Here is a 27,929-nt window from a genome sequence, read left to right as displayed (position 1 = left end):
TGGATGAATAGATGGATGGAGTAATTAAACGTGTATTATGAAGATTTTTCAATGCTCCTTAAAAGTTTTGGAGAATTGGCGTTTTAAGCTTACAGCTGGCTTGACAATTATTACAGAGCATATATTGTAGCGATTGGTTATGTGGAGAAAGAAAATGGAAGGACAGGAATTGGGGGTTTGTACATTTGGCAGACACCGTACTGCTACAATAAATTATTTCATCAAGGGTAGCGCACATCCCAGCAAGCATCTTGTGGAAGGCAGGAACGATCCCTGGACGGGGCACCAGCTCATCACTACAACTGCACCACTGTGCTCTCATGTTTAATACATGCTTTAATGCATTTCATCATGAAAATGATATCCATTATACATCTTCATATTCTAAAATATTCAGAGAGCTGTAATATCATAAATGTAATGTATCTTGTGTGGAGTTCAGTGCCTACACACTCCTGTCTACAAAAGAAAAAGCCCATTTAAGCACACATAGAACTTATAGAATACGAAACATTTAACATTCTACTTTAGTTGCGATGGGATTTGAGAATCTGTAGTAAATTAAACATCGATTTTAAGATGAAGTTTACGACGTTCTACTTTAATGACAAAATAAACTACACGATTAAAGTGGAAATTTTAGATTAAAATCGACATTTTGGCCTTTTTTCTTCAATGTGTCCCTATTTTTTCTTCTTTTGTCTGTATCCTAATGCACTTCTATATGACACTCAAATAGTGGGATACAACTTGCCTTTTTATGGCGACTTTGGTATCTGACCACTTCTTTTTTATTTTGGCACTCTGTGACTTTCTGAACTTGAACTTTCGAGTGTCTCCACCATTCTGTATCACTCCATAACTTCCTTTTGTTGCTTATACCACTGCTTAAGCCAAAAAATAGTTTTTTTCTCACCTCCACTTTGCATTTGCTGAAATTCTTCTTTTTTTCCTGTGCTTTTGCCATTGTCTTTTCACAAAATGCTGAACTTAAAGGGCTATGTCTATTAATTTGCATATTCAAAGGGGAGTAATTCTGGGAGGAGTCGGAGTGGGGTGGCAGGTGTGTGCACGTGCATTACATTACATGCTGACTGGGATTTATGGAGCAGAAATGCGTGGAAGTTAGCTTACATACAGTTTTATGCATCTAAACTTTTTGTGTGTAGGCACATTTCTACTTTTGTCCATACACCATGTTTTAGTATGAATTCTATGCACGGTGTTATACAAGAGGCCCCTGGTTCTCTGCTGAATCCAGCAAGGTTTTCTCTAGGTCATTTTTCTTTCTTTACTTCACTGTCCCAAAATTAAACTTGCCTCCCCTAAATGCTATGCAGATATGGCAGAAAATTCAGAAGCATCTTGCCAAAACTCCAATTTGCCACTCCAAATTCAGCCATGGACTGTTTGATGCATCAAGACACTTGGTGACATTTATGATGAGTCAGGACTCAGAACTTTCCAATTGTTTAGGTTCAGGTATTCTGCTCCTCCTTGTTCCTTCTTTTTCTGTCTTTTGATCAGTTCAGTTTATAATGCACAAGCTGTCCCAGCATCCTCTGCATGTTCTTCCCATCCTGTTTATAATTGTCCTTGCTTGTTATTTTTAAAACTGCACCCAGTTGAATTCCTGTATGCAAGTCTGCATAAGCAGGCTAGACCGCTAAATTTATTTTCAAGCTGGCAGTACGAACCCACCCCCACCGCCCCGACATCTCATGGAAAGCTATTCTTAACAATATTTGTTTATCCACTAAAAACTCCAATTACCAGCATACTCAGTTTAAATGTGTACATCACCCACACCACACCCCCTGAAAATTCCATATGGATCCCATCTTTTACTTGTGTCTTTTAACTGTCACTGGCACTTCTCTCCATATATTTTGGGAATATCTTCCAATCTCTGCTTTCGGGACTGATGTTTCTATTTGCTTGTCCTCTATTCTCCTCCTCTGTTAATACTCCACTTTTGACTCATATATTTTTCTCCTGGATATATTTTACCCCTGACACTTATCCAACAGAAAATTTTCTGTCTGGGTACCATCTCTGGTAAAATAATCTAAGCCTATTGTGGAACATCTCCTGACTCACTTTCTGTACACTTCTGGAAATCCCCTCCTACAGGGTGATTGTTGGAGGGTGGTGCAAGGGATTGGATGGGGGTTTGAAGCCTATTGTCATTACAGGTTTTTATTCTGTCAGTATATATTGTTGTTTTTGCTTATTGATGTCAGAAAAAAAGATCACAGAATAATACTTAAGTTATTATTTTGCAGACTGCTGATTATTCTGTCGTGAACATGAAATATATAGTACTTCCTTAACATTATGTTAGAACAGCATCAGTTTTTAACTCGTTTATTTATAGTTTTGATGTAATGTATACTGAGTTCTAATCATTGAACACTACTTATTCTGTAGAAATAATCCATCCATCCATTATCCAACCCGCTATATCCTAACTACAGCGTCACAGGGGTCTGTTGTCCAATCCCAACCAACACAGGGCGCAAGGCAGGAAACAAACCCCAGGCAGGGCGCCAACCCACTGCAGGGCACGCACACACACACACACACCAAGCACACACTAGGGACAATTTAAGATCACCAATGCACCTAACCTGCATGTCTTTGGACTGTGGCAGGAAACCGGAGCACCCAAAGGAAACCCATGCAGACACGGGGAGAAAATACAAACTCCACGCAGGGAGGACCCGGGAAGCGAACCCAGGTCTCCTAACTGCGAGGCAGCAGCGCTATGACATTATAGTCATAATGGCTATTCCTTATAGCAGCTTTGGGAGTTGAATTTAGCATTAATGACTACTGATATTAGAATTTTAAGTAACCTAACTTGCAGGTGTGTTATTTGCCACTCTACTCATTAAATTACATTATTAGGGTAAATTTAAGGAAGCAAGCATCACAGAAACAATGTTAGTTTATATTAAAAACAACAAAAGAAAGTTAAGTATTTAAGGCTATGAAAAAAAAAAACATTTTGTAGTCATTTTCTAATCCTGAACAGGGTTGCAGAGGGTGCTGGAGCAAGAACAATCGCCTGGACAGGGTGCCAGTCCATCACAGTATAAACACACACACCAACCACAGGGTAGGGCCAATTTAGTATCACCGGGTCATGTGACCTGCATGTCTTTGGAAGGAAACCTACACAGACACAGGGTGAAAATGTAAACTCTACACAGTGAGGACCCAGGGTGTGATCCCTGGTCTCCACACTGTAAGGTAGCAATGTTACCACTTGGCCACCTGACAAAAATACAACTATTTCTAAATTTCTTTAAAAAAGTAAATCTTGAACAAGGGTGCTTTCTAAATGTAGAATGAGATGAGGAAGAACAAAGACCAGCTAATGTATGGAAACAGTGGGCCCTGGCATAAACTTGAGAACCATTGCTCTAGCATAACAACCTGAAACATTTTTGTTCATTAGGTTTATAGTGTCTAATCATGCCAGTCATTTAGATAGTCAGTTAGTTACAACTCAGCTGGAAAGCAAGTTCCATTATATAGTTCATGATACTTATTGCAGAGATAACATCACAAAGTACAGTCAAAGTACACATTGCTACATACTTAGTTTCACTTTAACATCACAAGATATTAGAATATTGTAATAAGTAGAATGAAATATGAATACAAAATACACTAACATTTTGGAAAGAATAAATGAGAACATTTTAAAAAGGCGTTCCTGCCTAGGTAGGTTTTCACTGATAAATATACCATGTCATTGTAGGCAGCTTCCAAACACAATAAACCCGAATACAAACTGTGCTATGAATGTAATGCTTGGCATTAAGAACAGGTGGTGGTTACACACAAATATGTCAATTTGATAAAAGCTTAACCTTAAACTAATTTCATTCTCTTGCATACAATGTAAATATTTCCATACCTGAGTTAACCCATGACTGCAGCTGTTAGCAACACTAGTTGCTGTTCCAGATATGCTACCCAGCATGCCTGCAATAGTACTTCCCAGACCCTCTATACACAGTCCTCGGTTATAGGTGGACGGAGGGGGAGGCAGAGTTTTGGCCAGTCTGGCAGTCATCAAATAGCAGCTTTGTGAACTGATGCCAGCAGACAAAGCAGCTGCAATGCCAGTTAATAGCGAGCGACCAGTCAGCAAAGGTAGTCCATTGTGACCTAAAACAAAAAGATATTATTACACTTTTTATACATTCTGTAAACTAAGCACACTTGATATTGTTTGATCGAAATCCAGTTGAACTGAATTTCAAAAGTTCAGAATTCTATCTAACTAATTCCAGCTCCAACTGAAAACGATCCAGAACCAAGACTCTGGAAAATCTATTTGTTCATTGCAGGGACTATTTTGATTCACCCCATTCTCAATGTTGAGAAATGAATTAATGTTAGGGAAGATTCTTTATTTTGCTCTCCATTATCATGTCTCTCCTATTTATACAATATTTTTTATAGACTTGGCATTTCCTATAGTTTTGGTATATGGAGAGAAGAGCACCCCACATGTGGTCTGTATTATCTGTTATGTCTGAATCTGTTTAATGTTGGTCACCTGGCAGAATTTATCATTTCAATAGGCCACAAGATTTGTTCTGAAATGTACATAAGATCAAAAGTCTTAGCAGCAAAACAGGCAGCAGGAGAAATTGATACCATAAAAGTCAATTTGAACATTCTGCAGAAGCAGCAAAGGAAACTATATGTTAAAAAGAGCATGATTTGTATAAAAGATTTTAAAAAATGCCACCAGTAAACAGATGTACAGTATGTAATAGACATAAATGATTAAACAAAAATGTTCTGAGGGTAAAATAAGCAAATCTAAGTAATTAAGAAAGACATTTTGGACAACTTGAAGATCCCTAAGCTCTCATTTATTATACTCTCCCAGTTAACATGTATCAAAGAATAATAAATCACAATCCATTATGCACATACTAATTTACCCATGCCAGTGTGTCAGATGCCTATAACCATGATTCAAAAGATACTTAAATCTTCAGTGAATTGTGAATTTGTGAATTGTAAATTGCTCGCACACAGTTTGGTGGCACTTATTTTAAACAAAACTATCTTTACATATGACGCTGCTGTTGATTGAGTGATCAGTTACAGTATGTGGTAAACATGCTTCATATAAAGTGCATATTATAAATGGTTTATATGGCAATATTAATCTTGCACGCCTGAAGTTTTGTGTGTTAATATAACCTGAGCAGAAATTGCTTTGTTCTTGTTTTGCTCCTGATACTTTTGCCTAATAATGGTAAAGCAGGTTCCTTGAATGATGAATGTTTTAAAACAGATATTATTTAATGTAACACTACATTTATTAAATTCTTTGCTAACATTATTTTTGTTATTACTGAGTTTGCAATTGTCCATCCATCCATTCTCCAAACATACCTAATACTGAGCACGGTCAGAGGGAAGTGTGGTAAGGTGAGTTAGGGGTCCATGGCAGTGCAAGTTTTTAGAAAAACTGTGAGGCAGCTCAGACCCTGTGAGCGTAGGTGTGTGAAAGGAAAGGAATTTGCTAATTGTGTTTAACATGCTCACAAGAGGTTAACAAAGACATCGCTCATCAGTGCTCCGCGGTACGTATGGAGCACCTACACTCGCTGGGGATATAAGGGGTCTGTGAGTGAGAGCGAGGAGAGAAACAGAACTAAGGAAGACAAACAAGCAAATGGAGGCCCCATGGGGTAGTGAGAAGAATGGCAGTCCTGTGGGTGATCAAATATGGTGAGCAGCCAGATCATGGGAGATCATGGTCTCCCAATGATCCCACAGACACCGTTAGGAGCTTATGGAAGATGTAGCCGAGCTCAGTGTTGAGCCCAATGGAAGCTGAAGATGGTGGTCAAGACAGGCGTTACAAAATGGATGATTGAGTAGACCTTTGTGGGTGAGCTAGGTTAGACAATGGATGGAGCACTAGGGCCATCATTTTGTTCCTGATTTTAACTATTTATGAATGGATTATTTATTGTTAGTTTTTTCTTCCTCACAAACACTGTTTTTATGGATTATTTATTAATTTATTGAGTATTAATTTATTGAGAGGACTTTATTCATTGGACACTGATGTTTTGTGTGTGTGCGCATATTTGTGTGAATGAAAATTCAGAAAATGCTTTTGAAGCACCTATCTCTTGTTGTTAGTCTGTTCTCATTTGCCCTAGTCCATTTGGTCTATGACTATTGATGTCCTGGGTTTGATGCCAGCTGTGGACAACCCAGGCATTACAGGAAGCCGGAGGTTATCCCAGCAAGCACAGGGCACAAAACAGAAACGATCCCTGGACTGGGTGGCAGTACATTGTTTTTGTTTAAATCCATTTTCAGTGGCATCTTCTGTTTTCTTGGGTGATTTCTAAACCTGTCCTTACAACAAAGGCACTACTAGGATACTAGTAGCATTAGCGTTACTGAGTATTGTACCAAGGTAGCAGAATAGTGCAACGGAAAGTGCCAGTGCCTTACAGGGACAAGGGTTAATTCCATGTTTGGTCATCATTAGTGTTTAGTCTGCAGACATTCACATGTGTCACTATGCTGTAGATAGTCTGCTTACCTCCATACTTAGTCCACTGTGTTACATAACTGGTGACACTAAACAATTCAGTGAGTTAATATGCCCTGTGATGTTATCTAGGGTTGGTTAAAGCCTTTTGATGGTGACTTGACCTAGTACTAGAAGATATGGGGTTCAGAAAATGAATTGACTGAACTATGTGCATATATTTTCCTGTCTTGATAATCAGAGCTATCAAGCGAAAGTCATTTCAGTTGTGGAAATCATATCATAATGTAATTCATGGGTCAGTGTTTAAGAGTATTTCAATTAGAGAAAGATTAGAGCAAACCCTGGAGGGGCATTAGTACATCAGAGTCTCCACTCAAGTAAACACCCACACTCAAATTGGACCAAGTTAGAACTGCCTATTAACTTAGTGTCCATGTCTCTGGAACGTGGGAGGAAAACCCAACCACTCAAGAGAAAAATCCATGCAGATTTATTGAGAAAAGCTGTCAACCAAACATTCATAAATTAATAATTATTTATTAGTCATACAACGTTTACAAAAAAGTAGTAACAGGGATGCTCAAAGCATAGAACAGGAAATGTGGGGAGGAAAACAGGTATGAGTAACACAAAAGCGGAAAATCCTCAACACAAACACTAGGTGGTAGCAAACTGTCTCTTTTCAATTGTCTTAAAATTCACTTCCAGTTTATCACTTCTAATTCTGAATAAATGCAAGTAAAACTCAAAAACAAATTCAGTGAGTTAAAGTACCTCTAGGACTAAAGTACCTTAATCCTCACAGGTGGGTCAGAAAGGAGATTGTGGGTTCGCTTCCTGGGTCCTCCCTGTGTGGAGAGCGCTTTGAGCAGTGAGAAAAGCGCTATAGAAATGTAAAGAATTATTATTTTTAGGATCAAAACACATGGGCTGCCTCTTCTATATGCCTTTCTGTGCATAAACATAAACTTTAGCCATACTTTGGAAGAGTAGATTTTAATCACTTTCCGGAAAATGGGACAGCATCCCAGTGGTTAATGATTTTGAAACTGGAAATGTTCAAAAAACATAGAACTATGTAAACTGCGTTTCTAGCTGACAAAATAGCTTTCAGCACTATAATCAGTGAAATGGGTTGACTTCACCATAGCCAGAATTATGTGCCGATTCATGATGCTTTAGCCACTGGCCTCTGAAGAGTTCCAATTATGTTTATAAACTACATACTGTATTTATAATGTTTTATTAGTTGCATTATTTATTTTATTATCTGTTGTGGAACATGTTTTTTGCTTCTGCAAAAGAGTTATTTGGGATCCTCTCAAGGTTGCTGGATATCATGGCCAGCCTGTACACTGGTACTGTAAGTGCTGTGTAGAATGCAGAACCTCTACATTTTTCCCAGTTGATTCTGGGGTTTATCAGGGGTGTGTGTTCTTGCTCCTACTCTGTTCAATGCTTGCATGGATCTGTTGTTAGGCAAGGTCATAGGGTCCAGAAGCTGTGGGTCATCTGTTGGCAAAGAAAGATTTACTGATCTTGACTTTGCTGACAATGATGTGATCTTCCTGGAGTCAATGGAGGCTCTGATCGGGGCGCTTGAGAGACTAATTGAGGAGTCCGAGTGTCTGGGCTTGAGTGTGTCCTGGATAAAAACCAAGATCCAGGCCTTTAATGACCTTTTAGGCTCAGCCATCAGCAATGTGTGTGTCTGCGGAGAGAGTGTCAACCTCATCAAGAGGTTTACTTACCTCGGCAGCGACTCTTACCTCTGGTGACTCTTCCTATGAAGTCAGTAGATGGATTGGGAGAGCATGGGGGGGTCATGAAGTCACTGGAAAGGGATGTGTGTCACTCCCGATATCTATGCAAAAGGACGACAGTCCAAGTCTTTAGGGTCCTGGTGTTTCCTGTCTTGCTATATGGTTACGAGACATGGATGCTATCCAGTGACCTGAAACGAAGACTGGACTCCTTTGGTACTGTGTCTCTTCGGAGAATCCTTGGGTACTGCTGGTTTGACTTTGTGTCGAATGAGCAGTTGCTCACAGAGTCCCAAATAAGGCACATTGCCTGTATTTGGAAGTAGCATCAATTGCGGTACTATGGCCATATGGCACGATTCCCCGAGGGTGATTATTGAGGACCCGAGTGACTGGACCAGGCAAAGGGGATGCCCATGTAACACCTGGCTGTGACAGATAGAGGATCATTTTCAGAGAGTGGGACTGCGCCGCATGTCTGCCTGGGGGGGTTGCCAACCAGGATCCTGAGCTGTTTTGTCGTGTGGTGGGTCCAGCAATATGCTGTACCAGTGCATGCTGCCCAACCTGACCTGATCTGTATAGAGAATGTGAAAAAAGGTGGAGGAATAGGCAAAATAAGTACTATACTGTTCTGAATGCTATCATCACACTCATGACAATTTTTAAGAAATAACCCAAAATTTGCAGCTTCATTTCTAACAACTTAACACATGTATAGAATTTAAGTTACTAGAACTACAGGGATAGATCCCATGTCAACAGTCTCATGGACTTGACAAGCTGTCAGGCCTGGATTTCTTCACCATCCCCTTAAACCAACCAAAACTAAACTATAGATATGTCCAATAGAAATGTGTTATTGAACTAAATACTGAAGTTTACTTTTATTTTTGGAACGTCAAACACAATCAAATAGCTTCATAATAACATCTAAATTGATAGCACATACTAGATTAGATTATATCATTTACATGACAACAATTTACATTAGGATTACTGGCAATTTGTGGAAAACACAATATATGCTTTGCTTTCAATAATAAACTTAGTATTGTAAAAAAAACCCAAGTACCCCTTGTTACAGTTTGCTGTATGGGTCAAGGCTGAACATGGGTCGAGTTAAACATTTAAATCCACCTATAATCTGCAGATGTCACACCCCATTCCACATGCTGGTTGTAACAATTGATAGGCTACAGTGACTGTAAGCATGATATACCTGGTTACATTATGGTTAAGACTAGGGTTGTGGGTAGGATATCTGACACAAATGATAGATAGATAGATAGATAGATAGATAGATAGATAGATAGATAGATAGATAGATAGATAGATAGATAGATAGATAGATAGATAGATAGATAGATACTTTATTAATCCCAAGTGGAAATTCACAAATGATAACAACTGTCAAGTAAAATAAGTGACAGAAATTTGCAATTTTCATTATTTGTGTGCAGGTAATGTCTTTACTATTGAGCGTGGCAGTCGGCATGACCCAAACACATGAATTACAGGTGGAGTTAAATGTTTACCTATGCCCACATTTAGGCACAAAACATTTTACATGCTGCAGTGAGGACCTTCACAAAACCTCATGATAACACATTCCGCATTTATGCAAAAAGGAAGATAATGTGATCATCCTTTAGCTGCCTTCCTAACCCACTAGCCATTTTGAATGTCAGTCACTAGTTCTCTTGAACTGAGATTGTCCTTGCTAAAGGCAAACTCACAGTGCTTTTTTGCTAGCACACAATGTATAGCACTCATGCTGGTGTACCTGAGCAATCCTGTAGAACTACTATCCTAACTCAAACAGGCCAACACCAACAGGCCAACTCATACAGGCCAACACTTTATCACTGGGTCTAAATACAGTAGTAAGCACAACTAGAAAAAAATGATAATAACAATAAATCAGGTGTCTTAAGACTTGGGGTTTTTTATTGATGCCAGGTAGTCATACTGCAAATTGTGAAATGCTCAGCCAACCCTCTCAATAAGAATATATCTCACCTTTTCACTTTTAGAATCTCTTCAAAACACTGGGTCAGTTGCATTTCAACACCAAAGACTTTCATCCTTCTTCTCCTCTCCCTGTAACACTGCAACTGGTACTGAATATGTTTAAGGTTGACTCTGATCAAGGTTCAGCTTTAAAGTTAATATTGGCTAGGTCTTCAGCTAACTTTAACTGTTGTCTTTGACATATTAAAAAATGAAGTGATTGATGGTACATTCTGCAGGACTGCTTTGTCTTTTGTAAGTTTTTCTTTCATAACTTGCATTTTGCTTGTGCTCTGTGGTGGCTCAGGAAACGTGTTTGAAGTGGAACCAAATTACTGGTGGTTCCCTTTTTATGATGATGCAGAGACATTCAGTCATAGATGTAAGCTGGAAGGTGGCGAGGTGAAGCATTGAGTGCCAGGATACATCAACATTTGATTCAGTCAGAAAAGATGCCAGTACAGTGAAACTTTGATTGTCGTGATAGTCTATGATCGAAAACAGGTGAGCACCAGCCCACTTCAAGCACTGTTTAGATATATAAGTTTTTCCTGCTTAAATCTTCAGCCCAGCCCACTTGTACATGCTGTCCATACCTTCTCCCTAATTTTTCTTTTTTTTACTTTTTCTAGCTTTTTAATGTCTCCCCATTAATCACTGAAGCCTTTGGAAAGGGCTGGTGCACAAAATCACAAATTATGTCTATTGCCTGTTCCATCACATTTTTTTGTTTAGCAGATGTTTAACACCATATTAAATGGGAAAGCAGGTACCCCTCATAGTCTGTGAAAGAATCCGTTTTCTGGTGTACAGGTTTATAGGATCATTATTGTTATGTATGCAAAATACAGTGAAATCCTTACTTGCTTTTACTAATCAACATATTGCTACTCTCCATTAGTGATTGTATCTATCTTAACTCAAAATTTATATTCACTTTACCTGAATAATCTCAGAACATATTTGTCATAAATGTGTACAAATAATTTCCAGGTAAATTATGAGGAGTGGATGGGCTATTATTAATGGAATTTTAGATGCTTGACTGGTAGCCAGGCGTTATATTTTTTGTGAGTTGTGTCTCTTGAAGGTTTTATATCCCAATAGCCAGAGTAGGAGAAATGAATATCTAAGGATATGTCTTCTCTGCTTTGACTGATGGTGGCAGTGACAGTGTCTACTTTTGAGACTCAGTCCACCACTCACCCTTCAATGGCAATATATACAGTATTTTAGTGAATTCTGCTTAAAGAAACCATATGTACTGGATCCTGATATATGAACACAGGCACTGTGAAAACCTTGTCAGCTTGGAGACAATCCTATGAAAGTAAGGAGATGGAAACTGGACTCAGATTATGTTACGCTTACTTCAAAACATATCTGATCAAGTCAGTGCTAAACATTTTTAGCCCAAATAAAAAACATACTTGACCATCCTAGCACAAGGCAAAGCTTTTGTAATGCTTCAGTATTACAATATTTTATAGTGCCTCATGTATTCTAACAATTTTGTGCTCTTTCCTTATACACCATGACCACGAGGTGCAAACTGTATCTTTACAATGTCATCTGTGTTCAGCTACCAAGACTAAATTGGTTTAATTTTCATTAGGGCCCCCTGGCCTTTGGGATCCATAGTGAGAATCAGTCTGAGTGCCTTGAGGAGACTTTCGTGAGCAATGAGAGATCACACAAACTCTACAACACAGAATTAAATTCTCCTGAACAAATGCTGCCACCTAACTTGTATTCTAGATAGGAAAAATATTGCAGTGGTCAGCTGCCTGTGCATAGATGGCTTTGCAGACAACTAAATACAGACCTTCACTTTTTTCACACCTAAGACTTTTGTGGGATGTATATTATTGACACACTTACCTGGATAGGGAACCCAAAGCCAAGGTGGGTGGAATGAGCTGTTTCTGTGCTGAAGTAGTGAAGCATCCACTATGTTCTCAAGAGAGATGATACGAGTCACCCCTAGAAGCCCACTAACAATACAAACACACACCAGTGGCAGCAGGACCTGAGCAAAACAAGTAACATCAGATTAAAGCAAAACCTGGAATACTACAAAGCTGTTTAATTAAGAATACTATCATTTTCAGACTGACACTTACTTGGATGGGTAGAAAAGTGAGCACAGTTCAAAGGTGGACTTTGTGCCTTTGCGCAAATGAATGTAAGCAATGTTAGAAAAAGACTTTCATGTACTTTAACAGGAATATTGAAGGGGAGGAATTTGCTTTCCAGAAAAGGAATGTAGTCACAAGATTAAATGAAATGCTGTTAGTTAATAAATAACATTACATCAAATCACCTTTCTGTGCTTTACTTTTTACTTTTGTCTACTATAATTGGTTTGTTTAACTTCATTTCTTTGTTGTGTAGTAAACTAAAACTGTGCAAAATAAAATACAGTAAAAGTAAATATAAATGAAATACAGTAAAATTAACAACATATTCACATTATGTCATTTTGTACATTTTACTGGAACATTTAATAATTATTGCTTTATTTTGCAAGTAACAATGAGATAATATATATATTCCATCCATCTTTTGAATTCACCTACTGAAGTTTAGGGTCATATTAAGGCTGATGTACATAGGCACTGCTGGTACTGTCATTATAAATAAGTCATGTAAGGCAGGAACCAACAGTGAATGGGACACCCGAGCATCATAGCGATCACTCGTAAACAAATCCACACTGGACCAACCAAGACATACCAATTGACCTGACATAAAAGTCCTTGGTGCATAAAAGCAAACTTGAAAATCATAAAAAAAGTTCCATGGGTTTAGAGAAAATGTGCAAAGTCCACATTGTGACTGAGTATGGTGTTAACTCTAGCTTCTTAAAGCAATAATGCAGTTAGGTTAACAGCTTATATACTGCTGCCTTTGAAGTCCAGGTGTTTCTCACACTCAAACTTGTTTTTTTCAATCTCAACACCAAGGCCAAAGAGACCAATCACAGCAAAGCCAAACTGACCAATCCAATTGCTCAGAGGGACCAGGGACACACACACACACACACACGCATACACACGCACGCACACACACACACACACACACACACAGACCTCAACATTTTATTATATAGTAGATTATCATTATTATTATTATAGTGTTAAGATTCAAAACATAATCAGTTTGGGTCTTTATTTGATTACTTTTAATCTATTTCCCCTTAGCCTTTAAAACTACTTCAACATGTATTCATATTCTACAATATCAAATCAAAGTAATAGATCTAATAATTGTAATAAATATCAGATTTCATATCTTGTATTTGAAAGATTAAGATTAAGCAGCTTTTTAATAAAAACATCTAATGTGAGAAACGAATTCGTTATGGTTAAAGGGTACAACAAAACCTTTTGAATTTCATCAAGAGTTATGATTGACTACTGAGATACTGTAATAGTTACTGTCTGTTCTTTAGATCCAGCTTCACCAATTTTCTGAAAAAATAATAACATATATTAAATGTCATTCATACATCTATATTTAATAACATTGTTCCTTCAAAGCTGCAGCTGTGTTTCAGCAAAATTACCAAAGCTCAACAGCTCTAGTTTGCAAATGTATGGCAAGCCGAATTAACATTTAGAGATATCTCAAAATGAATTTTAAGATATCTGGAAATGCATTTTAGATATCTCAAATTGAATTACAGATATCTAAAAATGCATCTATTTTAAGATATCTAAAAAGCATTTTATGATATCTCAAATAGATTTCAAGATATCTTGAAATGATGTGCTGTGCATTTTAAGATATCTTAAATGCAATTTGAGATATCTCAAAATAGGTTCCTGTGCATTTTGACATATCTCAAATACATTCTGAGATATCTCGAAATCACTTCCTGTAAAATTTCCTATTCTTTCAATGGGACTTCATGTCTATTTTAAGATATCTCAAAATGTATTTGAGATATCTTGAAATGCACAGGAAATTATTTTAAGATATCTGAAAATCTATCTGAGATATCTTAAAATGTGCAGGAAGTTATATTGAGATATCTTAAAATGAGTGGGAATTTATTTTAGGATATCTCAAAATATAATTAAGATATCTAAAAAAGCATTTAAGATAACTTAAAATTCACTGTTGTTTGAGATGTCTAAAATACATTTTTAGCTATCTAAAATTAATTTCATAATATCTTAAAATGGGTCTCTGCTCCATTTCCAGATATGTCAAATACATTTTCACATATCTCAAAATCACTTCCTGCTCACTTCAAGATATCTCAAATACATTTTAAGATATCATAATAAACAAGACGTTCCATTGAAATAATAGGCAGTTTTACAGGAAATGATTTTGAGATATCTTGACAGGCATTTAAGATATCTTAAAATGCACGAAAGGTCCATTTAAGATATCTGAAAATTCATTTGAGATACAGTATCTTGAAAAGCAGACACAATTATTTTGAGATAATTGAAAATGCATTTGAGATATCTTGAAATTAATTTTGAGATATCTTTAAATGTTAATTCGGCTTGCCATACAAATGGGATTCAGCAAAGGCTTGCTCATTGAAATGATTCCACAGACAAAATATCTTTGTTTTAAAAACTTTAGTAAAAATTTAAAGTAAAACTATTCACAGAAAAAAGAGAAAACTGATATAGGAAAGAAAAGAAAAGTTCTTGTTTAAAGAAAAGTTCTGTTTAAAGCTTAAAATGCTTGTTTCATTTCTTTATGTTTTCTTATACAGTTGAAACATTTCTAAACGGTCAGAAAACAGTATATCTATCCCATTTCTATGCTGTACATGGATCTTTCTGTCCCTGCTAGCACTGGGACCTATTCTAAACAACAACTGACTTAATTAAAACTGTATCATAGATATATCAAAAGAAGGTTCTATCTCATATTAACTTACAGGGGGTAAAGGCTATACCATTATCTATGACTATGAAAGAAAATGATATTCTATTCAAATCAAGCAAACACTAATATTAGTTTAACTCAAAGCTTTAACTTCCTAAGATTGGCTCTTACAAAAGCCATTGTTATTTCTCTATTAAACAAATCAGATTTATTTCCTAACGTTCTATATATCAGATTTAGAATTTATTACAATTTGAATCTCATGTTCCAACTGTGTTGCTTTCCAGTCATATCAGAGTGTCTTATAAATGATTTCCAAACATCATTTAATGTAAAACACGCTGGAGTCATTATGCTTTTAGTTTTAAGTGCCACTCTTGAGACTATTGACATTAGTCTTCTACTATTTAGCCATGACTATTGAGATGGACCGCTAATCATGTGCTAAATTGGTTTAATTTCTCACTTTCAAGTCACAAGATAAAGGATAACATAAACAAACACAGTTTGTGCTAGCCTGACGTATCCCTGTAGGTAGAATATTTCATATTTTGGAGCACAGAAACTAAAAACAGTCTCACTGCTTCCTTTTTGTTTTACTCTTGGAATAGCAAATGAAGCAGAATTTGAGGACCTAAGGTTACGGCAGGGAGTGTAAGGGGACAGAATATTCTGAGATATATAACAGTACATGATAATTCAAAACCTTACAAACAATTAGCAATGTTTTGCAATTGATTTGGAAAGACACAGGCAGCCAGTGTAAAGATGCTAATACTGGATCAAAATGGTCAGATTTCTACTTTAGTTAGGGTTCTAACAGCTGTATTCAGAACCAACTGTAATCAATTTAAATCTTTTTTTGACAGATGTGTCAAGAGTACATTACAGTAATGTGAAAGGCTAAAGTCAAAGATATGTATCAACTCGTTTTCATCCTCTAAAAACATAAATGACCAAACACATGCTACTCTCTATTTCTTAAATGAAAAAGGCAGTTATGGTGATATACTTAGTCTGATATTTAAAATTAAGTTCTGAATATAAAATAAATTACATTTTTTCCTCTGATTTTCAACTTATTACCAGTTTTTCTATTTTTTTTTTATTTCCATAATTTTTTTTTGTTTTGGCTAACAGCAAGTTGTTCAGTTTTCAATGACAACTTATCCTTTGCATAGTGCCGTTGAGACCATCTGTCAAGCAGTCTAGTACCTTTAGGTCATCTGGGAGTGTGAATAAATTAAGCTTCATGCCATCTGCATAGTTGTAATAACTTACTTTGTGTTTAGAGATGATCTGGTCTAAAGGCAGGTAAAGTGAGAAGAATAATGGACCTAGAACTGATCTTTCAATGTTATGATTTTCCTAACCACAGTTATCAAGATTTACAAAGAAACTTCTCACTGTTAGATAAGACTCAAACCAATTTGGAACTACATTAGATAGGCCCACCCATTTTACCTAAGTCTATTAATTAGATCTGAAGAAGAAATGTATCAGATGCAGGACTCAAATCCAGGAGAATGAGAATTGATGCATTACTTGGATCAATATTTATTTAGCTGTAAATCATTGCCTATTTTACTAAGACAGGCTCTTTGCTATAGTTTCATCTAAAGCCTGAATGAAATTTATCTAGTATAGAATGTTTATTTAAGTAGTCATTTCAGACCACTTTTTCCAACATTTTACTTAAGAAAGAAAGATTAGCAAAGGGGTCTAATATTATCTAGGACAGAGGTGTTAAGATTGTGCTTTTTGAGCATTGGCCTAACTGCTGTGGTTTTAAATAGACTGTAAAACATTTAGTGGGGTTGTGTAAACTAAAACAAGGGTTGCATTAGTATCAAGGCAAGTCTCACAAAGAGTAAAAAATTCCATTTTCATATTAGTAATACGATCATTCAAGAAGAACGTCTTATTACTTAATGCATGAATACTATTCACAACAGCTGATTACTAATGGGCTTCCGTATATTAATTAGATTACTGTCATTTGCGTTGGAGCATTTATTCCTTTTAATAGTTTGCAGATAAATAACATTGGCTTAATCAAATGCACCTCTTTATATAAGTCTAAGGGAAAATCATAATAATTTAAATTTTAATTGCAATATTCATTATTATTAAGTTTTTTTTCAGTCACTAGTAAAGTCATTTACACAGAATGTTTTGTTCGTTATGGTGGCGCAGTGGTAGCACTGCTGCCACACAGTAAGGAGACCAGGGTTCACGCCCCAGGTCCTCCCCACATGCAATTTGTATGTTTTCCTGTGTCTGAATGGGTTTTCTCCAGGTGCACCAGTTTCCTTCCGCAGTCCAAAGACAAGCATTTAGGTGACGTTAAATTGGCTCTATTATGTATGTCTCTTGTGTGTTCACCCTGCAATGGACTGGTGCCTTGTCCATGGGATTGTTCCTGCCTTGCACTCTATACCTGGAGGGAAAGGCTCTAGCCGTCCGCAACCCTGTTCAGGATTAAGCAGGCTTAGAAAATTATATTGTGTGGAGTAGATTTTCTACTTAGACCACTAATACTAAGTAAGACTGTTTTATAAGTCACCAATTGGCACAATTTCACCAAACAATGTTTGATAGGGAAATTGACTAAATTGTGAAAATTAACCCCTTGTTATATACCCTTTAAAATGTGCCTGTTACTAGTTACATGTGGTTTAAAATAAAATAAATGTAAGGAAATTCAGCTACCGTAATTTTGAAATGTATCATACATTAGATAAATTTGAAATAGTCAAAACTGATTAATTATAGCTATATGGTCTGAAAGGACCTAGGCACTTTCCTGCTGAGGTGTAGTCCATCTCTTCTAAAAAACTTCTGTCTCTCCCCAAACAAATCAAAACTGTCAATGAAGACCAGGCTGTGCTCAGTGCAGAAAGACTGGTGTTGGGGGGGGGGGGGGGGGGGGGGGGAAGTTGACTGAAAGCCTCAGCTAATCTTTGGAACATAGGGAGCAGTCCAGATTTTAGGATCCACACAGTTGACTCCCAGGACCCCTCTCAAGCAATGTGGCACTAAACTAAAATGCCATCTTTTCTGTCATCAGAAATGAAAACACTAACAAGAAAAATTTCTTGATAAATCAAAGCAAAGGGGCTAATAATGTAATTTTTCCTTTAAAACACACATCAGCATCTGCAATCTTGGATAACAAGGAAGTGCATGGCCTGTGGTTTTGACGACATCATGGTCTTTTATTCGTTTCTAGGTAGGAAAACTCTAGCAACAATAAATAAACATGGTGACACCTATAATAAACAATAATGGTGTCACAGACTGTTAAGAGACTTTGTTGTGAATGATAAGAAAAGAAAACAGAACTGGAAATCAAAAGTACACAAGTGATCAAAGCACAGATGTAAACTAGAAATCAAAATCAAGAGCAAAAAGAAATTTAAAAAAACCTAAACAAAATCTAGCAATCAGCCTACTTGAGTTTAAAAGCTAACTACCACTAAACAATTGTGTTGTTTATCCAACCAAACTTTAACATGGAGCCATAACCATGTTTATAGTTGAAGCTCCGCAGATGTCACAGAAGTATCTATCAAGGTCACGAGACATGTCTTTGTGTTGCATAAACAAGAAAATGGGATGAAAACAAATAAATTCCAAACATACTCAAAAAAATTGAAAATGGTCAGAAGCACCAATAAATGAGTTCTCTAAAGGGAGAAACCCTACAGCAAACCAGAACCCCCATCCCACCTGGTACTCACTTCCTTATCACCACAGGGTGTCTGAAGGTGTAGCACGCATCCTGGCCAAGTTAGGCATCAGAATAGCACACAAACCCGCAAACAATCTGCGCACGGTCCTCTTTAATGCTAAAAACAAGAAATCAACAGCAGAAACACGAAACAGTTTATAGCATTCCATGCATTTCTTGCCCAGCGGTATACATAGGACAAACATCAAAAAGAATCACAACACGTATACATGAACATCGCAACGCCGTCAGAAGAAAGGACTCACGATCACTGATCTACACGCATACTAAATCAATAGGACATTCATTTAACTGGGACAATGTACAAGTAAAATTTAAGGCCAGTACTAAAAGTGCCAGAGAGCTGGCTGAATCTTGGCTATCAAACGAGAACGCCATTAACAGACATTTGGACATAAACCCAGCATATGCAAACTTAAGAAGAATATGTTCATAATAAATAAAACTTTACAACCAATACCCCCCCCCCCCCGAACACACTGACTTAGCTCCCCCCCCCGTCCCCCACCCCCACATAATTTTTGCTATATATTGCCTTTGATTCTTGTAAGTCTAAGCGTTATCCTCTGATGAAGGCCCCTGGCAGGGGCTGAAAGCTCAGGAATTAAAACTACTTTATGATACGTGATTCATTTTCTCCCTTTGTGGATCTCCAGCTGCAAATATGCAAACCATATCACAGACCTTCTGTTCCAAAATAATATGTATATTACAAAGACATGAAATACATTTAATGTCCTTAAATAGTTTTCATATAAAGATTAAAATTGCAAAATAGAATTCTACACCATTCTTATCCACTAAAATCCACTCAAAAATTTGTTTGGACCCCAGAGACTCAAGGTGTCCTTTTCTAATTAAAAGCAATTATTTGTTTTTACACCTACTCTTCATCACCCAAACAATATAGTTCCTTTTTAATTTCAGGTTGATGCCTCCAGTGTAGGTGTAGGCACCATATTATTGCAAATACTGGCACCAGTAAATTGCACCAATGTGTGCTTTCATTTCAAGAAAGTTAACTACTACCAAGCACAATTATAATATAGGAGACACTGAATTAGCTCTTGAGGAGTGGCACCACTGAATGGAAGGGACAAAACAACCATCCACAATATTTATGGATCATACAAATTTGATTTATTTAAAGACTGGTAAAAGGCATTTCAATACCATTGAATGTGTACAGAGATCAGAACCTATTATACATTAAATAATAATTTATAATAAATTTGTGGTAGCCATATTTTTATCTGCAGTCTCAAATTTAATGAAAGAAGGGATTGATTCCAGGGGTGACATGGGGGTCCAGTAGTAGTGCTGCAGCCTCGCAGTAAGGAGACCTGGGTTTGTGTCCCGGGTCCCCCATGCATGGAGTCTGAATGTTCTAATCTTGCCTGCGTGAGTTTCCTCTGGGTGCCCCAGTTTCCTCCCACAGTCCAAAGACAAGCAGGTTAGGTGGATTGGCGATGTTAAATTGACCCTGTTGTATGGTTGGAGTGTGTGTGTTTGCACTGCAATGCACTGGCACCCTGTCCAGGGTTTGTTCCTGCCTTGTGCCCTATAGTAGCTGGAACAGGGTCTAGCACACTCCCGCGAAACTGTCCAAGACAAAGAGGTTTAGAAAAAGACTGACTGACTGACTGATTCCAGGGAAGGCAATTGGTGTCTTGCTGTCAAGGTATACTCTGACAGCAAAGGCTGTGTGAGGGCTCTAAAAGACCTTGGAAACAGACCAGGGGCCTCATGTATAAACGGTGTGTACGCACAGAAATGTTGCGTACGTTTCCACGCTCAAATCGCGATGTATAAAACCTAAACTTGGCGTAAAGCCACGCACTTTTCCATGGTACCTCATGCCCTGGCGTACACAATTTCTCCGCTCGGTTTTGCAGACTGGTGGCACCCAGCGTCAAAGCAGTGCTACTGTTCCTGTGTTGTCAGCCTTTCAATCTTAGATGCACATTCCTGACGCGGCTTTATAAATACACTGAAACTTACTGCATATTGTTTATTAGTGTAATGCATCTGATTGTAATTAACCTGCAGCAATATAATGGTCCAGGGAATAGCCATAGTATTCCAAATACCATAACTGCTTTAGCGTTGTTACTCTCAATGCATCTTCTTCTTCTTTCAGCTGCTCCCGTTAAGGGTTGCCAAAGCAGATCATCTTTTTCCATATTGCTCTCACTGCACCACTCGGAGTATTTATATCACTGTATCTGAGTGGGGAATCACAGCAGCAGCTGATCGGAAAGAGAATTATCGGTATACAGCATGAAGCAGACGCTGCCTGAGCCAAGGCAAAACGCTTCAGAGACTTCCCTGTACAGACTTCGCGGTTTAGAAAATATTCCATCCCAAGAACTATAAACGCACCAAATCAGTCCATCAAGTGCTCCTTGTAGAACTGTTTGGACTTATAAGTACAATCACCTCACTGTAAACTTGGGATACAGTTATAATATTGCACAACCTGTGCCACTTTATAAAGCTCGTATTTACATATGATGACGATATCATTTTTAAGATGAAATGCAGCAAAATATGTTGATTATATTATACAGATAAAACTTTAACTTCATTTAAATAATCTGTATTGTTAATAATTAAACATGTGAGGACACGGTGCCGCAGCGCTAGCTAGTTCATGGATTGTTCCTGCATTGCGTTGTATTCTTGCTCGTGCTGACGCGACACTGGAAGGATAGACGGATAGAATAATTAAACATGTACTACGAAGATATTTCAATGTTCCTTAAAAGTTTTGAAGAATCGGTGTTCTAAGCTTACAGATGGCTTCACGTCTATTACAGAGCTGATTGTGTGGCGATTGGGTATTTGGAGAAAGAAAAGTAAGGACAGGAATTGAAGGTTAGTATGTTTGAAAGATACAGTACTGCTGCAATAAATTATTTCATCGAAGGTCGCGCATGGCGCAGCAAGCATCTTGCGTGAGACATGAACAAGCACTGCGCCACCGTGTTCCCATGTTTAATAACATACTTTAACTCCTATCATCATGAAAAAGATATCACGTATACATCTCAGTATTTTAATTATTCAGAGAGCTGTAATATCACGAATGTAATGGATTCTGTGTCCTGTCGGAGAAAAAGAAAGCCCGTTTAAGAAGCAGGTAGTGATTCACACACAGAGCACATAGAAGATCAAATACAGAACAAAGTATTTAATGTGCTACTTTAGTTACAATGGGATTTGAGAAACTAGTAAATTAAACGATTTTAAGATGAAGTTTATGATGTTCTACTTTAATGGCAAAACAAACTACGTGATTAAAGTGGAAATTTCGAGATTAAAGTTGACATTTCATGCTTTTTTCTCACTGTGTGCCTATTTTTTTGTCTGTACCCTAATAAGCTTTCATATGACACTCAGACGGTGGGCTACGACTTGCCTTTTCACGGCGACTTTGATATGTGATTTCTTTTTTATTTCGGGCACTGTGCGACTTTGTGAACTTGAGCTTTCGAGTTTCTCCGACACTCTGTCACTTGATCAACTTCATTTTGTTGATTATACCACTGTTTAAACCAACAAATAGTAAGTTTTTCCTTTGCCTCCATTTGGTATTCGCTGAAATTCTTATATTTTCCCCCGTGCTTTTCCCATTGTCTTTTCACAGAAGGCTGAGCTTAAGAGCTATTTATATTGATTTGCATATTCAAAGAGGCGTAATTCTGGGAGGAGTTGGGGCGGGACAGAAGGCGCGTGCACATGCGTTACTTTTCACGCTGATCGGAATTTATGAGCGGAAGAACTTGGAAGTTTGCGTATGTGCAGATTCCTGCATCTGGATTTTTCTGTGCGTACACACATTCCTGCTTTTGTGCTTACGCCATGTTATAGTGTGAGTTCAACGCACGCCGTTATGCATGAGGCCTCAGGTCCCACCTTAAACTACCCAGAAAAGGCCTCACATAAGGAAGCATGACTCCACTAATCTACTGGTCAGCTTTTGCCTACACAGACTTAAAAGGAATTTTTGACTTCAGAAGTTCAAAATATCTTTAATGTTCCAAAAAGATACCAGAAATGCACATAGATTCTTAAAAATAATGGTTCTTTAATGGCATTTTATGGTTCTTATTGGGTTGTATGGCTCTTGTAGAACTATTGCTTGACAAAGCACCATTTCATTCTAAGATGGGTTCTTTGAATATGAAGTTGGTTCTTTGTGCTTTGAAAAACTTCCTAATACATAGGTTAAAAACACTGAAATCTTCAATGTACAGGGTGCCCGCAAAAATACTCTTTGATTTTAAATGGTTACAAAATCAAAACTTATTGGAATATGTTTATAAATAAGATGACAGCAAATACAGTAACTCAAAACATTTCTTCTTTTCCACAACTTACTGAGATAGGTGACTACCTTTTACAACAAGATGCGGCACCACCACACTGGCATTTCACTGTCCATAATTTTCTCAATGAGCGCCTGCCAAACAGATGGATTGGTCGCACTGAACAAAATGACCAGGGGCCTCATGCATAACGCTGTGCGTAGAATTCGCACTATAACATGACGTAAGCACAAAAGCGGAAATGTACTTACGCACAAAAAAATCCAGATGCAGGAATCTGTGCGTTCGCCAACTTTCACGTTCTTCCGCTACATAAATTCCGATCAGCGTGAAAAGTAACGCACGTGCACACGCCTGCTGTCCCGCCCCAACTCCACCCAGAATTACGCCTCTTTGAATATGCAAATCAATATAAATAGCCCTTAAGCTCAGCCTTCTGTGAAAAGACAATGGGAAAAGCACGGGGGAAAATATAAGAATTTCAGCGAATACCAAGTAGAGGCAAAGAAAAACGTCCTATTTGTTGGTTTAAACAGTGGTATAATCAACGAAAGGAAGTTGATCGAATGACAGAGTGTTGGAGAAACTCGAAAGTTCAAGTTCACAAAGTCGCACAGTGCCCGAAATAAAAAAGAAGTTGTCACATATCAAAGTTGCCGTGAAAAGGTGAGTCATAGCCCACCGTCTGAGTGTCATATGAAAGCTTATTAGGGTACAGAGAAAAAAAATAGGCACACAGTTGGAAAAAAGCACGAAATGTCAACTTTAATCTCGAAATTTCCACTTTAATCACGTAGTTTATTTTGCCATTAAAGTAGAACATCATAAACGTCACCTTAAAATTAATTAATTTACTAGTTTCTCAAATCCCATCATAACTAAAGTAGCACGTTAAATGCTTTGTTCTGTATTTGATTTTCTATGTGTTCTATCTGTGTGAATCACTACCTGCTTCTTAAACGGGCTTTCTCTTTATCCGACAGGACACAGAATCCATTACATTCATGATATTACAGCTCTCTGAATAATTAAAATAATGAGATGTATACGGGATATCTTTTTCATGATGATAGGAATGAAAGCATGTTATTAAACATGGGAACACGGTGGCGCAGTGCTTGTTCATGTCTCACGCAAGATGCTTTCTGCGCCATGTGCGATCTTCAATGGAATAATCTATCGCAATTCTTGTCCTTAATTTTCTTTCTCCAAATACCCAATCGCCACATAATCAGCTCTGTAATAGACGTTAAGCCATCTGTAAGCTTAGAACGACGATTCTTCAAAACGTTTAAGGAACATTGAAATATCTTTGTAGTACGTGTTTAATTATTCTATCTATCCTACCAATGTCGCGCCAGCCCAGCAAGAATAAAGCACAACGTATAGAATAATCCGTGAACTAGCCTGCGCTGCGGCACCGTGTCCTCACATGTTTGATTATTAGCAATATAGATTATTTAAATGAAGTTAAAGTTTTATCTGTATAATATAATCAACATATTTTACTGCATTTCATCTTAAAAATGATACTGTCATCATATGTAAATACGCGCTGTATAAAGTGACGCAGGTTGTGCAATATTATAACTGTTGTGCAAGTTTACAGTGAGGTAATTGTACTTATAAGTACAAACAGTTCTACAAGGAGCACTTGATGGACTGACTGAGTGCGTTTAAAGTTCTTGGGATGAAACTGTTTCAGAACAGTGAGATCCGTACAGGAAAGACTCTGAAGCGTTTTGCCATGGCTGAGGCAGGATGTGCTTGATGCTGTTTCCCAATAATTCTTTTTACGATCAGCAGCTGCTGTGATTCCAAACTCAGATACAGTGATATAAATACTCCGAGTGGTGCAGTGAGAGTAATATGGAAAAAGATGATCCGCTGTGGCAACCCTTAACGGGAGCAGCTGAAAGAAGAAAAAGAAGGTGCAGTGAGAGTAACAATGCTAAAGCAGTTATGGCATTTGGAATACTATGGCTATTTCCTGGACCATTATATTGTTACAGGTTAATTACAATCAGATGCATTACATTAATAAACAATATTCAGTTAGTTTTAGTGTATTTATAAAGCCGCGTCAGGAATGTGAATCTAAGAAAGAAAGGATAACCACACAGGAACAGTAGCACAGCTTTGATGTTGGGTGCCGCCAGTCTGCAAAACCGAGCAGAGAACTTGCATACGACAGGGTATGAGGTACCGTGGAAATGTGCGTGGCTTTATGCCAAGTTAAGGTTTTACACATCGCGATTTGAGCGTGGAAACGTTCACATGTAACATTTTTGTGCGTACGCACCATTTATACATGAGGCCCAAGGTGTTCCTCAAGTGGACCCCGAGATCACCGGACATTACCATTTGTGACTTTTTCTTTTGGTGGTACATGAAAGACAGAGTGTACGTACCTCCACTACCCGCAACTATGGATGATCTGCAGAAACACATCACTGAAGCTATAAACGTGATCACGCCGGATATGCATCGGAGAGTCTGGTCCGAGCTTGATTATCGCATCGATGTTTACCGAGTAACAGGTGGGGCACACATCAAGTGTATGTAATCAACAGATACCATATGAAACTTTCTGAGCTGATGAAACTGTAGCCTCAAAGGTGAAAGAATATTCCAATAAATATTGATTTTGTAACCATTTAAAATCATCAAGTGTTTTTGTGGGCACCTTGTATAACAGAGTACCTAGCAGGACTCCAAAAGATTTAGAAAACCTGGACTAAGCCCGTGTTTTTGTATGAAGCAAGAGTCCTTTACAAATCAGGACCCATTGGTATATCACAGATATGTTACCATCTATTCCTGGTTATTTACTCTATGGAGCCTGTTACAGATTAATAAAGGTTTTCTTTCTGGAACCTTCATGTGGACGGGTCTTTTGGGAACAAAAAGTCTTTTCCCTATGGTAACCACTCTGGCACCTTTATTTTTAAGAGTGTAAGGAGAGGAACTGTAAAAGTCACTAGCTAGGAAAGAGAAGATCAAAGCAACATCTTTAAAAACAGATTAATTTAAATAAATGCAAAAAGCACAAAAATGGCAAAAAATTCTAAAAGAATGCAAAAAGGATTAATCTAAAAAGGTAGTCCAGAGAAAACAAGTCCAAATACATACTGTAATCTAAAATCAAAAATCAAGAACAGAAGCAACAAAATTTAAGAAACCAGAAAAATCAATCCTTACAAATAATGCACTCTAGAACAACAATCCATGAACCACTAAATAACTTCTTCACAGCTTCAGATATTTAGGCAGAAGGTAGTCCTTCGGAGAGTTTCTTCAACGGTGGCTACGACTCTTGGGGTTATACCCATAAAACACAAAGAGCAGATAGTAAATAAATAAACAGAATAACAAAAAATAAAAATTACAATACAAATCCAAAAAGCAATCAATTAAAACAAACAAGGAAGGCACAAAACAGAAGAATACACATAAGCCAGGTTAAAACATGGCTGAAGCCAGGCTGAAACATAACAATCGGTATCTGTTAAAACTGCTCTGTACTGATTCAGTGTGACAGCATGAGTTTTTAAAGATAAGGAGATGAAATGCGAGCTGGGAAAAAGTCAAACTTAAAACCAAAAGTCAAACCAATCTGTTGTCAAGTTTTAATTGCTAACCAAAATTCAAATAACAATAATATCATTTTTAAGCCTGAAATAATTCAACAAAATATTAAGCATACAACATACAGATTTATCTGCAAACTCTGAGAAATTGCCATCAGTGCCAACCTTTTAACCTATTGCCTTGATGACATCAGATGTTGCATCCTCTGTGACAACACCCCCAAGCTGTGTGTTGACGCTGGGACTGGGACATCACTACGGGCATCATTACACTACAGGTGAATATACAGGGATCAGTAAAATACTAGACATAGTAGAGAAGTATTTTAGGTGGCCCCCTATGAGGAACGATGTCATAGGCACTATGCAGGCCTGTAAAAGTGTGTCAGGAAACGTTACTTGGGCTCCTTTATACCAACAGCAATATGCCTGCATAATGCCTTTTATCTATCTATCTATCTATCTATCTATCTATCTATCTATCTATCTATCTATCTATCTATCTATCTATCTATCTATCTATCTATCTATCTATCTATCTATCTATCTATCTATCTATCTATCTATGGTTTGTAGCAGGTCTATGACTTAAGTTGCCAGTTCCATGGGCCTTTTATAACCTATACCCCCACCTGATAAACCATGGTGTGATATCTCTGTGGATTTCACCACAGTCCTTCAACCTTCGGGTGGCTATACAACAATACCAGCAAAAGTGGTTAGATTTTCTAAAGCGGCTCCTTTAATTCCAATCAAGAAATTACTTTTGGCCCTAGAATTAGTGACAACCTTAATTAAAGTATTACATAAACTTCATTGATTTTCCAAATCAAAAAAAGTATCAATTGTATGACGGACCTCAGTTCATTTCTGTTTTTTGAAAAAATCAAAAGTAGGTATTCACGTGAACCTTATTTCAGGTTATCACCCCCAAAGTAATGGCCAGATGGGAAGAATTAAAAAGGAAATTGAAAAATACCTTTAACTTCCTTGGCATTAAGCCCAAGTGTTTCCTGGGCTTGGAATTCAATATAAAAATGGTTAACCCCAAGTGTTTGAAGGGTTAAG

At 37.5% G+C, this 27,929-nt stretch overlaps 1 protein-coding gene across 1 annotated transcript in view; it reads right to left on the bottom strand.

Moving 5' to 3' along the window:
* The window catches only part of slc23a3 (solute carrier family 23 member 3), an 81,836-nt gene that overhangs the window by 24,469 nt on the left and 29,438 nt on the right, over positions 1-27,929 (bottom strand). Inside the window, exons 7-8 of the mRNA XM_028807225.2 lie at positions 12,211-12,358; positions 3,929-4,182 (exon numbers count right to left, since the gene is read on the bottom strand). Of these exons, the coding sequence (XP_028663058.2) occupies positions 3,929-4,182; positions 12,211-12,358 (402 nt within the window). The remainder of the gene's footprint in view (positions 1-3,928; positions 4,183-12,210; positions 12,359-27,929) is intronic.

This window comes from Erpetoichthys calabaricus, chromosome 8 (genome assembly GCF_900747795.2).
Source record: "Erpetoichthys calabaricus chromosome 8, fErpCal1.3, whole genome shotgun sequence".
In the NCBI taxonomy this organism is placed as follows: Eukaryota; Metazoa; Chordata; class Cladistia; order Polypteriformes; family Polypteridae; genus Erpetoichthys; species Erpetoichthys calabaricus.
Note: the sequence above shows the minus strand (reverse complement) of the source record. Positions and strands in the feature narration are given on the sequence as shown.